The sequence below is a fragment of the Lepidothrix coronata genome, unplaced genomic scaffold (genome assembly GCF_001604755.1).
Source record: "Lepidothrix coronata isolate B3197 unplaced genomic scaffold, Lepidothrix_coronata-1.0 Scaffold260, whole genome shotgun sequence".
Classification (NCBI taxonomy): Eukaryota; Metazoa; Chordata; class Aves; order Passeriformes; family Pipridae; genus Lepidothrix; species Lepidothrix coronata.
Genome location: NW_016690440.1, coordinates 686,479 through 703,328, shown reverse-complemented (window position 1 = coordinate 703,328; position 16,850 = coordinate 686,479). Strand labels below are relative to the sequence as shown.

The 16,850-nt window shown below is 45.3% G+C and overlaps 1 protein-coding gene across 1 annotated transcript in view; it reads left to right on the top strand.

The window, feature by feature from the left end:
* RBL1 (RB transcriptional corepressor like 1) overlaps positions 1-9,161 on the top strand; it is a 23,906-nt gene extending 14,745 nt beyond the window's left edge. Inside the window, 7 exon segments of the mRNA XM_017835550.1 lie at positions 775-993; positions 2,733-2,909; positions 4,335-4,406; positions 4,578-4,659; positions 6,317-6,483; positions 6,907-7,071; positions 7,330-9,161. Of these exon segments, the coding sequence (XP_017691039.1) occupies positions 775-993; positions 2,733-2,909; positions 4,335-4,406; positions 4,578-4,659; positions 6,317-6,483; positions 6,907-7,071; positions 7,330-7,500 (1,053 nt within the window). The 3' untranslated portion in view covers positions 7,501-9,161.
* The last annotated feature ends 7,689 nt before the right edge of the window (positions 9,162-16,850 follow it).

Below are 16,850 nucleotides of genomic sequence, written 5' to 3'. Positions count from 1 at the left end.
AAAAAAAAAAAAAAAAAAGATTAAGTTCATACTGACATCTTCTCCTTGGAGACGTCTGATCCCTGGCAAACGTCCTGAGGATTCAGAATCATGAACAAAGTTGTGGAGTTCGTGCTTCTTCCAGTTATACCTTACACAGGTTAAGTGATGCTTTGGTTCTCAGCTCCAACAATCATTTACTGCAATTTGTCTTAACTTGGGTCTGTTATAATCTTAAAAGGCTCTGGAATTTCTAGATAAGGGTTACATGTTAACAATAGAAAAATACTGGGAGACTTTTATTTTGTTGAAGTTGGGTGATGCCTGAATATTTCTGAAAATGATACATGAGCAATGAGTTTTATAGCCATTTTTAATTTAAAAATTTGGTCTACAGTTAAAGACAAGAAGAAAAAAATCTCCATTTTTCATGTTTAGGGAGATTTTCAGCAAGAGAATTTGACTACTGAGGAAACTAATGTGGACTGTATCGGATATGCTGTCGGGTTTGCAGAATAGTAAAAAAAGGGAGTGCCCACCTCCCCCAAAAGAGTGGAACACTAAGTACAGAAACTGTGATTTCTTCTAAACTTTGTCCTTTCGGACAATTTTAGAAATGATCATTCACATTCATAGTCTTCCTTTAACCTTACCAGAAATGTAATTTTTAATAATTTCTAAAGACTCAGAGGGATAGAGTCTTTCTAGCATCTAGTACAGAAGATGAGATGCTTTTACTATGAAATGTTTGTAAATGAGTTTGGTTTGCAGTTTAGCTCTGCAGCATGAGGAGAGCAACTGGTTTGTTTCTGGGTGTGTGTATCCTCTCCAGGTATTGCAAATGAAATGGGTGGGATCACCTTGATCCCCATTTCAATTAATTTAGGCCAGCCGTGTAAAGTGGAGGCTCTGGCTCCCTCCTGCCACCCCCCAGGGAACCAAGCACAGGAAGTGCAGGTGTCAGCAGCGAGCAAACCAAAGAGAACGGGGTCCTTGGCACTGTTCTACAGGAAGGTGAGTGTCCTTATTGGAAGTTGTGCTGTACTTCTGCTCGTGGCCATGCTGGAACCTGCCTCCTTGTGCAGCTTCCATTACTTTCAGTCTTCATGTACCTTTCCTTTGGTACCTGCAGTTCTTATATACCTCGAAGGAGAAGGAGAAAGATGTTGAGTGTTGCAGAGAATCCAGTTTTCCCCTTCCCATTCATGAGATTTTTTTACTTTTTAATTAAGACCTTCCGTAAATAACTATCAAAGACACATTGGTAGATTTTACTTCTCTTGTCTATTTTGACTGCTTCCCACATTTGCAAATTAGACATATCCAAGATGAGATGATTCTCCCGTGTCTGTGGATCCAGCACCTGGAGATTCTCATTTGCCACTTTGAGGCCTGCCTGGTAGTGCTGATTGTGCTGGGCTGGGAGCTCAGAAAGCAGTGATGAATGACACACTAGCTAGGGGTTTCTAGAAAGAAGGAACTTTTTGAAACAATGCAGGATTTAAGGGGCAAGTTAAGAACTGACTGTGCTTCAGAGAAATTTCAGATGACTTACTTCTAGTTACCTTCATTTCCAGTGTGGAGTGTATGAGGGGTCTTTGGAAGAGGCAGGGTAACTTGGTCTAAATGACTACAAAGAATATATGCCTAAATTAATCTCTCAAAAATATTAGAAGATTGGGGTTTTGCTGCTGTTTTCTTACTAGAGAAGTTATTTTTAGAGGGTGTCCCCTTTGGCGGTATCTGTGTTAAAGTACAACCTAGAACATTCTGCAATGAACAATCTTTAAGGTACGTTTTAATACAGAAAGTAATTTCTGGAAACACTTGTAAGCCACATCCTGTGTCTTACTATTGGTTCTTTAATTTTGCTAGTGACAGTCTGTCTCTCTGAGAACAGATCAAGAATTGAGTAGCCAGCTGCCAGGTGGGAACATTGCAATTTGGAACATTTACTCTCAGCCAGGGAGTACCTTCAGCTGTAGCCATGTATTTGAGCAATAATAGGCAATATATTCTTCTTAGTTATGAAGGAGAACTAAAATCTTGAACTTAAATTTGTCTTTAAATTTTGACCTTTCATTTACATTGATCATGCTATTCACAATGATAGTTTTTCCTTCCTCTCCTTTCTTGCTCCTGTTCAGTAGAGCAAGTGAAAATAAAATTACCTCCTTCTGCTTTCTAGCATAAAGAATGGGCCTAATTAGTTAGTGAGGGATATGGTGTAGAAGCCATAGGCATAATGTTTTTAGGCAGATTTTCTATAAGCATTAGAGATTCAACAGCTGAAAAGTGGACAATTTAGTCTTTGAATCATAGAATCCCAGAATGGTTTGGATTGGAAGGGACCTAAAAGATTATCTCATTCCAACCCCCTGCCATGGCCAGGGACACCTTCCACTACACCAACACTTCCAGGGATGGGGCAGCCACAGCTTCTCTGGCCAACCTGTGCCAGGGCCTTACCACCCTCACAGGGAACAACTTATTCCCAGTATCCCATCTAACCCCTTCCCTCTGGCAGTGGGAAGCCATTCCCCCTTGTCCTGTCACTCCAGGCCCTTGTCCAGTGTCTTTCTCCAGGCTGAACAACCCCAACCCTCTCAGGCTGTCCTCACAGGAGAAGTGTTCCCTCCCTCTAGTCATCTTCATGGTCCTTCTAGAACAGCTCTGCTTTGAGCCATTTCATTTTTGCAGGGTGGGATAAGGTTGTTTGGCTTCGCTCTTTCCTGTGTGTCTTTCTCTTCCAGGTCTATCACCTGGCCAGTGTGCGCTTGCGTGACCTGTGCTTGAAGTTGGATGTTTCCAATGACTTGCGCAGGAAGATATGGACGTGCTTTGAATTCACGTTGGTTCACTGTGCTGATCTAATGAAGGACAGACATTTGGACCAGCTCCTCCTCTGTGCCTTTTATATCATGGCGAAGGTAATGTGTAGTTTTTAAGAAATTCGGGGAATTTTACATTCAATCGACAATGTCAGGTGTGTTCAGAGTTTACAATTTAATTGCTTCATTCTTGTCATATTACCGGAGGGAAGGAAAAAGTCCTTCCAAAAAGTGCACGAAGTCCTAGTACGTGTTTTTCCTTGTTTTGCATATCTTAAAAGTTCCCACCAACCAGCCAGTGTGTTGAGAGGGTTTTTCTTCTCTTCCTGAGCACATTCAAGGTGAGCGCTGGTTGATGCAGACAAAGCACTGTGTGATCTTATTGCCCCATGTTTGTTTTCTATCCTGTTTGTCATTTTCACGATCTGTATAATCTGAACCAAAAAATCCATTGCAGTTACAGAATTAGGCAGGTGCAGAAGTTTGCAGGAGCAAATGTATGTAGGAAAGGTTTCTATTCCCCAAAAATCCTCTTAGGTTTTGAAGATCCAGGCTGAGGAATTGAGGTGGTTGTCTGCTACTCGTACTTCTTCATTTCTTATTCCATTTGCCAGCTTTCATTTAAGGTGTTGTTAAATTGGATTATGAAACTGGAATATTAGTTTGACTCAAACTTGAGCTGATGGTTATGGTGTCCATCAAGTCTAATTCAGACACAAAATTCAGGAGGTGAAACTAAGCCCAGGGTCCTTCCACTGGGGCTGAATTACCTTTTCTTGAGACAAACAAATAAAGAGGAGCACCATATGTGGAGGGAAACTGATGTTTAAATTGTGACTACCTGTGCTCTTAACTGCAGTGTGGCTCAGGCTCACCTGACATCAATACTGATAGCTGCAGGAAAGCAAAACCATTGAATAGTCAGTGCTCTGTATCAGTGGTCTGCGTCACGTAATTTGCCAGTTGTTTGGGTTTTTTTCATAATACAGGCTTTAAGTGCTGACTCCAGTGCAGTGTGAGACCTGACAACTTAGCCAGAGACTGTGATACATTCTCTCCTGGCCCCTACTACAAAAATTGTTCCTTGTCTGCTGTTAAAATTGCAAATGTATGGCTGAAAAACTGCTTTAGCAAGTGACCTTTTTTTAAGTACAAAAGCAAGATGAAATTGCATGAGTGTACATACCTACCTACTTTCTGTTTAGAAAAGTTAAGGGGTCCGGTTTCCAAATTTACAAAATGCATTTTTGACTTTATAATATTTCCCTTCCTTAATTTGAAGTGTCACTAGAAGAAAAGCCGAAAAAGAAAAATGCCTAAGCATCATAATAAAAAGACTTTGGTGGCTAAGAAACAAGGAATTCCTGAACAAGAAAAATCCTTGGTGTTTTCTTATTCTCTTCACCAGGATTAACTTTTAAAATTATGTACTGATAGTAATACTCACTGAAAAGCTGCATGCTGGACCTGAGCAGCCCAGCCTTCATGCTTGTACTTGGTCTTCAATACCCTTTTCTGTTCCAGGTAACCAAAGAGGAAAGAACTTTTCAGGACATAATGAAAAGTTACAGGAATCAGCCACAAGCAAACAGCCATGTGAGTCAATAGCATTGCCTTTCCTCTCTGCAGATCTCAGAGGTGGCTTTTCAAGTGTTTGTGCTCATAAATCCTGTGCAGTATAATATTCATTCCCATTCAAATGGATTTCATCTGGTCTCTCAACTTCCTTGTTTTCCTTGACAAGTGTTTTTCCCTGTTGTCTTGTAGGTTTATAGGAGTGTCTTGTTGAGAAATATTTCTGCTGATGTCTCGGGCAAAAATGCAGACCCAGATACAGAGATGACAGAAGGTGGGTACAGCAAAGGAATCTGCTCTTTTCAGTAATGTACTTGTGGGCTTTTACAGAACTGAACTGTCAAGTGATAAGAAGTGGAGCAAATTTTACAGTTTTAAATATGTTAAAGAAGAACAAATATAATGTTGAAAAAGAAACCCTCTTGTCAGTAGCTCTCCTGTGTGCTAGAAGTGGAAATTACGCTTCCTAGTTGGAAAGAATGTTTGATTTTTCTTTCCATAAGTTTGGTTGCTCAGGGTTGAAGTATCTTCTTAGTTTGTCAATGATATTATAGTTCTTCTTGGACAGCAACACTGGTTAAGAAAGAAAGATGAAGATGAACAGTACCTGGAATATTATGATTTTTTTTTCTTAATATCACCTGTTCTGAAGATTTAACAGAAAATAAAAATGCTGACTTATTAAGACCACCATTTTCTTATATTCAGGTTTCTTTTAAATAGATGAAATTTTCTTTGCTCTAGGTTAGAGAAGAAAAGGGTAAGAGCAGTATTAGAGAAAAGCATGAGAACTGTGCGGTGCCCATTTTGAGTGACATGTCAGGACAGTGAGAGATCTTGAGCCCATGTATGAACCCATGAGCAGAGCAGATCTGCAGCCAGGACACACGTGGAATTTAGGAGTTTTTTCTTTGTGGTACATTCCCACTGTGGCTGGGATTCAACTGCCTGAAGGAGTATTAAAGCTGTTTTTTAAAGGCCTGGTGAGGATTCCATCAGGGTCCAGGAAAGTGCTAATCTCCTGTAGTTCAGCATCCTGTCTGACAAATCCACACTTCTTGGATGTCTTGGAGTATCTTGAAGTGACGCTGGGCTCCAGTGTTTTGTTAGACAAATGTACTTGGTTACAAAGTTCTTCACTGGCTTTTCCTGCCAGACTTTTTCTTCATTATATAGACTTGTGTCTCCTTTGTTTAGTAACCCCTGCTCTTTTGACACCAGCTTACAGGAGCACATGCCTGTGTTGTGACAGAAGGCAGACAGATGGAGTTACAGGTGTCAGCTGGAGCTTTTGATGTTTGTCTCTGGGCAGTGATGGCCAGAGACCTTATTCTGCGCTGCCCTGTTTTACTTGGCAGTGAGCAGAATGGAGGAGGAGACATAGAAGGTTGTATTCAGTAGCACTTCAGCTTAATTAGGGGAGAAAGAACATTAACAGAAATACACTTGCTGTGTGGCTGCAGCTTTTCCCACTGAACCTAACACACCTGAACAAATGGTGCCATAGCTTCCATGCAGCAGATGTGAGTTGAGCTGATCAATAGAAACTTTCACAGAAGCCAAAAGCTGAGAGGTGTCAGACTGCTTAAAACATAGTTTTAAGAGCGTCTAATGGCTTTGTACCACTCCTCAAAATAAGCATGGGAGAAGGGTTCAGTCGTGCTACAGTTTCTTGCTACAGCTATTTCCAAGTTTGGAATGAAGGCTGGTGTTGGTCTTTTTAGCCATAACCCACTAGCCTGCTCACAGCCATTGGTAGCTTCTCCTAATGTTCATAACCATCTGCAGCAGCCCCTGCTCCTGCCTCAGGCATGTTTCTTTAATTCCTCTCGTTAACTAGTCAATTTATGGACAAGTTCTTGCTAGCTGGACAGGGTAAGTTTGACTCTGAAGCGCCCAGTTTTTGACATCTGAAGCTCTCTCATTGTTAGACTCAGCTGTGAAAGCTGCCAGTTCCTCTGGACGATCCGCAGCAGAGAACTCCAGTGAGTCGGAAACAGAGGAGAGAGGAGATCTGATTAAATTTTACAATGCGGTCTATGTAGGACGAGTAAAGGCATTTGCACTGAAGTACGATATCACAAACCAGGATCATGTGGTAAGTAAAGTACTTTGGAATGAATACTCACTCATTTTTCCTGACGGTTAAACGTATGCCAATAATTTTGTCCTGTCACTCACCTGCTGTGGGTGAAGTCAGATAGTTGTAGGTAATGGTATGAAAACTTGCTTTAACAGCCTTTTGAGAGAACTGACGCGGATGCTGTTCAATTTGCAAACCTGGTTTCAGCTTCTTTACCTCGATGCAACACCCATTTGCTCAAGTGCCTGTGGACCATCTCTGTAACACATCTAGACAATTAATTCTGTTATTTGATCGATATTTGATCTGTTGTTTACCTCTCTCAAGATAAAATCTTCTAAAGAAGACCTGGAGGTGTATTAATCTTTCCTTCTGTGCAGTTACTGCTCTTAAACACCTTGTGATTGAGCTCCCACGCAGATGTGTCCTCCCTTGCAGATGGAAGCCCCTCCCTTGTCCCCATTCCCCAGCATCCGGCAGCAGCCAGTGTCCCCCCGGCGCATCTCCCAGCAACACTCTGTTTACGTGTCGCCTCACAAGAACGGCGCCTGCCTGACGCCCCGAACTGCACTGCTCTACAAGTTCAGTGGGAGCCCTTCCAAGGTACACAGCAAAAAAAGGTTGAAAGGCGTCAGTTTGAGAGTGAGTTAATTAATCTCCTAATTAGGATGTGGTATAATGCAGTTCTAGTGTGCTATAATGCATCTAGTCTCTCAGTTTGCACTGAAGGGTAGAATTATGTATGTAGAATCCATCACTCACAGAGGTTCAGAATAACCTTTTGCTCTCAGATATTTGAAAACCAGAGCAAGTTTGAAATGGAGACAGAGTAACTCATGATTTTTTTTATCTTGATCACAGAGTTTGAAGGACATCAACAATATGATAAAACAAGGTGAACAGAGGAGCAAGAAGCGAGCAATAACAATTGATAGTGACACTGAATCCCCCACAAAGCGACTCTGCCAGGAAAATGATGATGTTCTTCTAAAACGTCTCCAGGATGTTGTCAGTGAAAGAGCAAATCATTAAAACTGCCTGTTTCCTGTGGGATCTAAAAACTATGGAGCTGGTTACAGCTGTTGTGCTGTTTATTTCCTGGCTTTGTATACAGACAACTGCCAAGTTTCTTTAACACTGAACTTTTACCTGACTTCCACAGGATGCAAAAAGCAATAGTTAAGTAGGAAATGCCAGTGATCTTCATTCCCAAAGGCCATGCTGTGCTATAACTTTGAGCTGTTTTAGCAAGAGTGTTTTGTAGAAAGCCATATTGGATGTTCTCAGGCCTAACTGGGAGCATCGTGAGTTCTGAGTGTAACTCAGCTTCTAGTAACATTGGTTTTATTTTTGGAATCAGATTGGTAAAGAAATGAGTGAACTCAGTTTAAGTTTCCTCAAACTTTTTATATTTAGAGAAAAAATTTTCAAAGTGCCTTATTTTAAAAGAATGTGAAATTTTATGCATTATTTTCTGTGGAGTAACTGGAGGGAATAAAAATGGATCATTTAGCCTCAGGAAGAGCTGAGCAGTTTTGAACTGTCAGAACTTCACTTAAAGTGTAGGTTGTGACATGGATCTGACAGCTTTGCAGTAATGGGGCAATAATCAAAAAATACAAATAGCAGTGACTTAAATTGGACTCTGGTAAAGCACTGAGATACAGTTCAGTGAATTCCCTTTCTTTTGAGCCAGGGGGTGCTGCCACATTGGAAGTTACAGAGCAGCCAGCCCTAGAAGATTTTCAAATGGATGGCAGCTCACCCTGAAGAATTACAAGCGGATTACAGTTAAAATCAGCAGCTGGGGCAAGATTAGAGCCATAGAGAAACTTCTCAGCACTGTAATTTTCAGTTTCTGTGTAACTGAACTGAAAAAAAAAAAAGGAACGATTACACATAGGACTTGTTTGAGGAGCTCTGCTCACTTCGTTGGCTGGGTTAGGTTAGTATGGAAGTGTTAGTAAAAAGCACTGTGATGATTTTGGGCAGTCTCAGCCAATGAATCTGGCCAGGAGTCAGAGAGGAGAAATTGATTCCTAAGTGTGAGTGATTCCTAAGAGTGAGGGACACTACTCAGCAAGGAGTAGAAAGTTTACAAACTTGGTTTTGAATTCTTTGAACTACTTGAATTTTGTTTTTTTGGTTTTGTTTTTTTTTTTACTTTCAAAAAAAGGTGCTTGGTGCTTGGCCATGGAGAGCTGCAGCGTGAGGAAATGGCCATGCAGAGGACTAACTTCCGTGTCGATTCTTCAGTTTCTTTAATTTTATTCAAGTTTTAATGTTTGTCTTCAGATTTTGAGATAAAAAGTGGAGGATTCTAGCCTTTCTGGGTGGGAAATGTATGGTCAGACATAACAGGGTCAGTCTTTTCACAGTATTGTATGACGAGAGTTTAGTTGATTTGGTTTACGTTTGACATGACGTGCACATCTCATGTGTCTGGTCCCCACGCTGTCACTGCCTTCTCTGAGACCAGAAAACTGATGGTGCCAAAATCCTTAGTAGTTGTCTTTAAGTGTAGTGTTTCTGCAGTTCAGAATTTTTCACCTTTTTAGGTGATAGAAAAAATATTTTTGGCTTGTTGAACAGCTGAAACAATAGCTTACATGGAAATTTTGTTAACGGTTTCAAAGTGCCTTCACATGTAAATCTTTGTTTTATAATAAACAACTAAAAAGTATTTTAACCTATGTTGCTATATTTCCTGTTGTTTCCCTGTTCTAATTCATTAAACAATGCCTTCTGTCTGCATTTTCTGTAATGTCAAAGACCATCATTTTTATATTCCCTCAAATTTCTTTGGGATGTTTTTTCTTTTTAAATTCATCATATTTCATGTGTTTTGTCTGAAGGTTCCTCCTGAGGTTTCTTTACTGTTTGTGCTTCAGACCAATGTGGTTTCTGGGAGGAGAAGGTGAGTAATACATTACATGAAGTAACCAAAAAACAAAGAAAGGGAGAAAACCCTGCAGTGACAGGTGACATGCCCACAGAGAAAGGTGTGACTCCAGCATAGGTGAGCTGTTGGACTCACTGTGGGCTCCAAGTTCTTATCTCCCAGCACTGCAGCCATGAGATCCACGTGCTGGTACTGGCTGCCCTTCTCCCAGACGTGTTTCAAAACCAGCCTTGGACAGGTTCAGATCTGTAGCAGCTGGTTTTGTCACTCCAGGTAAGCATAAAGCTGGCATGAACCCAGAGCTTTTAAATTACTCTTGTTCACCTGCTCTGGGGGTGGGGAAAAGGCTAATTTGTGCAGATTATCCTGTAATGATGTTTTAAAAGACTAATCTGTAGTTCAGAGAATCACAGAATATCCTGATTTGGAAGGGACCAGCAAGGATCATCAAAGTCCAACTTCTGGCCCTGCACAGGACACCCCAACAAACACAGAATGGCTTACGTTGGAAGGGACCTTTTTAAGATCATCTGATTCCCCACCCTGTGCCTCAGAGCATTGTCCAAACCCTCCTGGAGCTCTGGCAGCCTTGGGGCTGTGCCCACTGCCCTGGGGAGCCTGTTCAGTGCCCAACCACCCTCTGGGGGAAGAACCTTTGGCTGAGATCCAACCTGACCCTGCCCTGGCACAGCTCCAGCCGTTCCCTCAGGCCCTCTCAGTGGTCACAGAGCAGAGGTCGGTGCTGCCCCTCCGCTGCTGCTCGTGGGGAAGCTGCAGAACCCCAGGGAGGTCTGACCTCAGTCTCCTCCAGCTGAACAAGCCAAGTGCCCTCTGCTGCTCCTCATGGCCCCTCAAGGCCCTTCACCATCTTTGTAGCCTCCTCTGCATGTGCTCTTTAATGGCTTTATATCCACATATGGAGGCCCCTCAACCTGCCCCAGGACTTGAGGCTGCCCTCTGCAGACCAGAGCAGGACAGACCCCCCTCACCCTGCTGGGCCTGATGCCCCCCAGGACAGGGCTGGCCTTTGGGGCTGCCAGGGCACTGCTGGCTCCTGTTCCACCTGCCTCAGCCCAAACCTCCGACCCCTTTCCCCAGAGCTCTCCAGCCTCTCATTCCTAGTCTGTCTGTACATCCAGAGTTGCCCCATCCCCCTTGTTGAACTTCCCATGGTTGGTGGGTGCCCAGTCCTCTCATTTCTCAAGGTCTCTCTGCAGGGCCTCCCTGCCCTCGAGGGACTCAACAGCCCCTCCCAGTTTTGGGTCATCTGCAGACTTGCTCAGTGTCCCTTCCAGTGCTGTGTCCAAGTCATTGATGGAGACGTTAGAGAGCACAGGGCCCAAGATGGAGCCCTGGGGAACCCCAGTAGTGACAGGTCACAGTCTGATGTCACCCCAGTTACTGTCACCCTCTGTGCCCGACCCCAGAGCCAATTGCTCAGCCAGCACAGGATGTGTTTATGCAGCTGTGGGCTGGACAGTTTGTCCAGAAGGATCTGGGGAGAGACAGGATCAAAAGCTTTACAAAATCCAAAGGCTTCCCTTGACCAGCCAGGTGGGTCACCTTGTCATAGGAGGAAACCAGGTTGGATAAGCAGGACTTTCCTCTCATGAAGCCATGCTGGCTGTGACCAATGACTGCGGTGTCTTTCAGGGCGTTTTCAATAACTCCCAGAATAATCTCTATAATTTTACTAGATTGCTGACGTGAGAGTGTAGGCAGGCCTGTAGTTTCATTTCTGGGATCATCCTTCTTACCCTTCTCAGAAATCGGGACAATGTTCACCGGCTTCCAGTCAGCTGGAACCTCTCTAGATTCCCAAGGGCATTGAGAGGCCTCATGATGACATCACTCAGCAACTTGAGTACTCTTGGATGAGTACTCCCATCAAACTTAGAGGGATTCATCTGGAGCAGCAGATCCCACACAATGTCAGGGTCAACTGGGAGTTGATCATTCTCACAGTCATGGTCCTCCAGCTCAGGGCACTAGCACCCCCTTAGCCCTTGAAAACCAAAACAAAGAAAGTGGTGAACACCTCTGCCTTGTGCCTCTCCATCCTCATCAAGTAACAGGCTGATGTTATTTCTGCACTGCCTTTTGCTATTCGTGTATTTTAAAACCCTTTTTATTGTCCCCCGCAATACTGCCCAGCACCAATACTCCAGCTGAGCTTTGGCCGCATGAATTTTCTCCCTACAGTGATAAGCAGCAGTTCTGTGTTCCTGCTACATCACCTAACCTTGCTCCCACTGACCACACACAATCTTTTTTTTGCCTTAGCTCCAGAGGAAGATCCCTGCTCAGCCAAGCTGGCCTTCTGCCTCGCCTGTTTGCCTTCTGATATTTGGGAATTGCCTGCTCCTGTGCCCTTCAGAGGTGGAGCTTAAAAAGTGACCAGCACTGATGGACCTCAGCACCTCCAAAAGCATTTCCCCAGGGAACTTACTGACTAATTCCTTGAGGAGCTTGAGCTCTGCTCTCCTCATGTCCAGAGTTGAGGTTTTGCTGGCACTTTTCCACCTGTCAGCAGAGATTTTAAACTCGATCACTTTGTGATCGCTGTGGCCAAGACAGCCCCAACCACCACTTCACTCTCGGGACCTATTTCTGTTAACAAGCAACAAATCAAGGAGAGGGCCTTTCCCAGTCAGCTCCCTTAGTACCTGTACCATGACGTTATGATCCAAATGTTTTAGCAATCTTCTGGACCAGTTTGTACCAGCTGTGTGGTATTCCCAGTTAACCTCTGTCAAGCTGAAATCAGATAAAGGTGATTGACTTAGATGTGTTTCTTAGTGTTCCATAGTAGATTCCCACGATGACACTCATTTGTTTGTTTGTCCCTTAATATTACCCAAGGACTAGTTATCAGGCAAGGGGATGTTGAGGGGTGTAGTCGGGAAAACCTGGCTGCTTTTCCCTTTGTGACTTTGTTTTTGCAGACAAGACTGCCAGTGAGGGAACAGCATGGGGGCAGCCTGAAGTGAGAAACCAGGCCATTGTACCCCAGACTTGCAAACCATCCTGTCTGCTGGGGCAGAGGTTTTTCACTAATTCTTCAAATGAAAAATATCAGCTCCTTAAAACTCCTTGAAGCGGATTCAAAGCTTCCATGTTTACTACAGCTCAGCTTTCTACAAAGTTAAAAGGTTATTCACACCCCTGGGGAGAATACTATAAATCTGCTAGCTCTTTACATATAAGCAGTACGTTAATATTATGTTGCCACATCCTAAGTGTTGTACTAAGATGTGGCCTCAAGAAAATTTGTGGTTAGAGTGCAATTAAGCAGCAGGGGGAATCGAAACTGATTTTCTCTTTAGTTTCCTGTTAGGAATTACTCTTCTTGTGTTGCTGTCCTGTGACTCATGAAGAGTTTTTTGTAATTTGATGCCTGAGGAGTGGTGAGAATTGAAATTGGAGACACAATAGAAACTATGAAGTTATAAAGAAACTGTAAGCATGTAAGGAGTGCTGGGATCTCAGATCAAAGAAGTTGAATGTGTCTAAATCTGTCTCAATGCCAAAGTCACTGAGCAAACAAAGATTACTCAGTTTGATTACTTTGATTACTGAAATCAAAATTTACAGTAAGCACATAAATCACTGCCCAAGTAGCAGTTCTTGAAAGACTGGTGTCAGTTGAACACAATGCCAAACTCCTAAAACTTTTCACTTCCTTCAGTGACCAGAAGTGCCTTGGAGGGGAAGTGCATCAGAGGTGGATGATGCTTGTGGTTCCCAGCCCGGCCACAGCCAGCACCAGCGCTGCCCTGCTCCACCTGAAGGCTGGGCAGAGCTGCCGGGGCACAGGGCTCACACGGTGCCTCGTCCTGAAGGTTTGTACACCTCAGTAATGGGGAACCTTTTGTTCCAGGGAGCCGAGTTTCCCTGCACGTGTACGCCACAGCAGTGCTCCCGTGACCCGGCGCTGCCCCTCAGCTGAGGCACAATGGACTCGAGCTGCAGTAGCTTTACTGCAGCACCTTCTCAGCCTTGTCTTACATGTCATCCATCGTGGGTCCCTCTCACAGCAAAACAGTTTTGCAAGGGCTCAGTCACACAAATTTCAATTAGTCCATGTGTAAATACGGGGCTCAAGCAGATGAGGTTGTGGAACAAACTGGTGCCAAGTCACAGACGGCTTTGTCGTGAACTTTCCAGTTCCTTGGTAGCGAGTTTGTGGCACTGCCTCATGGAGTCTATCCAGTGGTGGATGCCCCATCCCTGGGAGTGTTCAAGGCTAGGCTGGATGGGGCTTGGAGCAACCTGGGCTAGAGGAAGGTGTCCCTGCCCATGGCAGGGAGGTTGGAACAAGATGAGGTTTAAGGTCCCTTCCAGCCCAAACCATTCTACGAATACCAGAAAAATGCTACAAAAAATACATAAAGTGAAAAAAATAAAGAGCCCCTACAAAGGAATATTTCTCTTCATCCTGACTTTGACCATGTGCCTTGGGTTTTGTTTGCCATTGCAGCAGGATCTACTGGCATAACTTTGGGTTTCTGCACCACGTTGTATGAGTAGAGATAACCGAGTTTCCTGTGTGTGCAGCAGTGGGAGGGGATGGGAGGGCACTCAGGCCACGTCAGTTGCACACAAACAAGTGCAAAATGAACTCTTTTTCTTCCCTTCCCCTTTTTCATGTGCTTTGTTTGGTCACAAGGGACTTCGTGCTGCTCAGAACAACACACTGCCAAGTGCAGTATTTTTTTTTCTTTTTCTTCTTGTTACCCAAGAGTGCAATTGGTAATCCCTGTCCTCTTGCTGCACCTCGTGTCCATCTGGTGTTACAAAATCAGCAGGTTTTGCATTGCACCTAAGAAGGATGTCCTGTCCTCTCAGGATATTCTTCCCTTGCTATTTTTAGGCCACAAATGCAATGAGCTCCCTCTTGAAGTTTTAAATTTTTTTTTGGATGAGCATTCCAGATGTACTGGGCCTGGGGATAGGATGCACGTCCATCAACATCTTTCCCTTCCCAAAAAGCTCTTTAAGTAGGGCTATACAGGGCAGTTTTTGACACTGGTAGAGGAATAGACCAGTGTGAATTATTCCTTAAAAGGCCAAGCACCAGTGACATTTGTGTGTCATTTGTGTGGGACAGGGGACATGGAGAAGGTGTGAGGCTATTTTGTATGGTCACATTCTTTAATGGATGTGGCCTCTTCAGGCTCCTTCTGAGAAGAAAGTTTCCTCTGAATGGGTGGGACTCAGCCAGTTTCTTTTCAGATGCTGAGGGCACAGTGCTGATGGAAATCTTGGAGAGACCCAGAGGGGATGGAGAGAGACTGAGCCAAATGAAAAACAGACAGCAAGCATTAAGTGTGCTTTACTAACGAAAGCCAAGATGTGAGAGAGCAGGATGTTTGCTTACAAAAGCAAATTACTGAAGCATGACAACAGAATATGTGAGCTCTTCCCCTCATAAACAGAGACTTCAAGAAAAACCTAGAAAGGACTTTTTGTTATCTGGGGTTTTTTTGTTGTGTTTATTTTCTCCTCTCTACACATGTGAACTGTGGGAGGAAGGAAGTCGTGACAAGAACACAGGAATTCCAAGACATGGTTTGGGTTGGGTTGTGGTTGGCTGCCAGGTGCCCACCCTGCTACACTTTCCCTCCCCCTCCTAAGCAGGGTGAATAGAAAAATACCACAAAACAGTTTTATGGGACAGGAAGATCACTCACCAGTTACCATCATGGGCCAAAGATGGGAATTGGTGAAGATAAATTAAATTGATTTCCAATTAAAAATAGAGTATGATAATGAGATACAAAACCAAAACTAAAACCACCTTCTACCCGCCCACCCCTTCTGCCTAGGCTCAACTTCATGCTTGACTATTCTACCTCCTCTCTCTGCTAGTGTTGCAGGGGGATGGAGAAGGGGGATGGGGAAGGGGATTGGGGTCAGTTCATGAGGCTTTGTCCCTGCTGCCCCTCTGCCTCTGCTCCAGCATGGGATTCCCCTCCATGGCTGAAGTTCCTGCTGGGAGCCTGCTCCTGTGTGGGCTCTCCATGGGCTGCAGCTTCCTCAGGGGCATTTCCAATAGCTCTGGCATGGGGTCCTCCATGGGCTGCACCATGGGCTGCAAGGGGATCTCTGATGCCCAGACCACCTCCTCCCCCTCCTTCTTCCCATGGTGCCTGTAGGGCTGTTGCTCTCACATCTTCTCTCTCCTCTCTCCCAGCTGCAGCTGTGCCACAGTGGGTCCATCTTGGAGCCATCTGGAGCTGGTTCTGCCCAACATGGGAGCAGCTTCTGGGCCACCAGTGCCCCCTCACTCCCCGAGCCTGGCCATGTAAACCCAACAGGTGAGTGCATCCTGGTGAGACACAAACACATTAACCTTCGTCCCGGGAGCCATTGCAGCATCACAGTGAGCACAGCACGTGCTGAGCATCACAGAACTGCTGAGGCACAGAGGGAGCTGGGAGGTGTGCAGGGGTTTGGGTCTCTGGGATGTCCCCGAGGGTGCTGGTGATGGCAGTGGAGCAGCAGGGTGTCCCCAGGGAGCACAGCTTCAGCCCCTGGGGTTGCTGGGAGCAGTGAGCAGGCGAGTGGGCTCCCCCAAAGCTGTGCTGGTGCAGTGTCCTGTCCATGGGGGCACTGGGTGCAGCTGCACATGTGGTGGGCACAGCTCTGAGAAGGCTGCCAGGGTGGGTTGAGAGGATTTTGCCATCCCTGGTCTGTAGGGTCTGTAATAATATAATAATGGCCAGTCTTCGCGAGCGAAGATTTGGGAAAGGTCATTGACCCTTCGAGCCTGCGCAGTGGATTTTTTAGGTGAGACACAGCGTGCGCTGAACTGAGCCCACCCTTTAATCCTGAGGTTCATCTGCCGGGGCCGAGTGAAACTCGGACAGTGGCAGTGAGGGTCTCAGAACGTAGGTTTGTTTGGAGTGACCTTCTCCTAGATGGATTGCCTCACAGGGCTAACGAGCTCCATCTGCCCGGGGGGCCGGGAATCGAACCCGGGTCGCAGCGGTGAGAGTCCTGCACCCTAACCACTAGACCACCAGAGGCCCCCCGGTGGGCCTCTGTACTGTAGGGTCTGTACTGGGGAGCCAAATCCTCAGGGCCCCTGTGGGGCCTTTGTGGCACTCAGAGGGCTTGGGCAGCAGAGCTGTGTTCATGGATGTTGGGACACTACTTGTGACTGCCTGCGATGGCCGTGCTGTCCATCCCCACACCTGGAGCGGCTGGGGGGCAGCTGTTCCTACGGCCACTGATGTCTTGGGAAGGAGATCCTGGCCCAGCTGGGATTTGGGTGTCCTGGGCAGCAGCTTGAGGGCAGCAGCGCTGTGGCATAACTCCTTTTGGAGCAGCTCAGCGGTGGGCAGTGTTTGTGGCCGAGGCTGCAGCCCAGGCTGAGGCGGCCACGCCCGGGAGCGCTGAGGGGCAGCGCGGGGCGGTGACGTCACGGCGCGCCGGACCCCCGGGGCCGCGCGGCGCGTGCGCGGTGGCAGCGTGA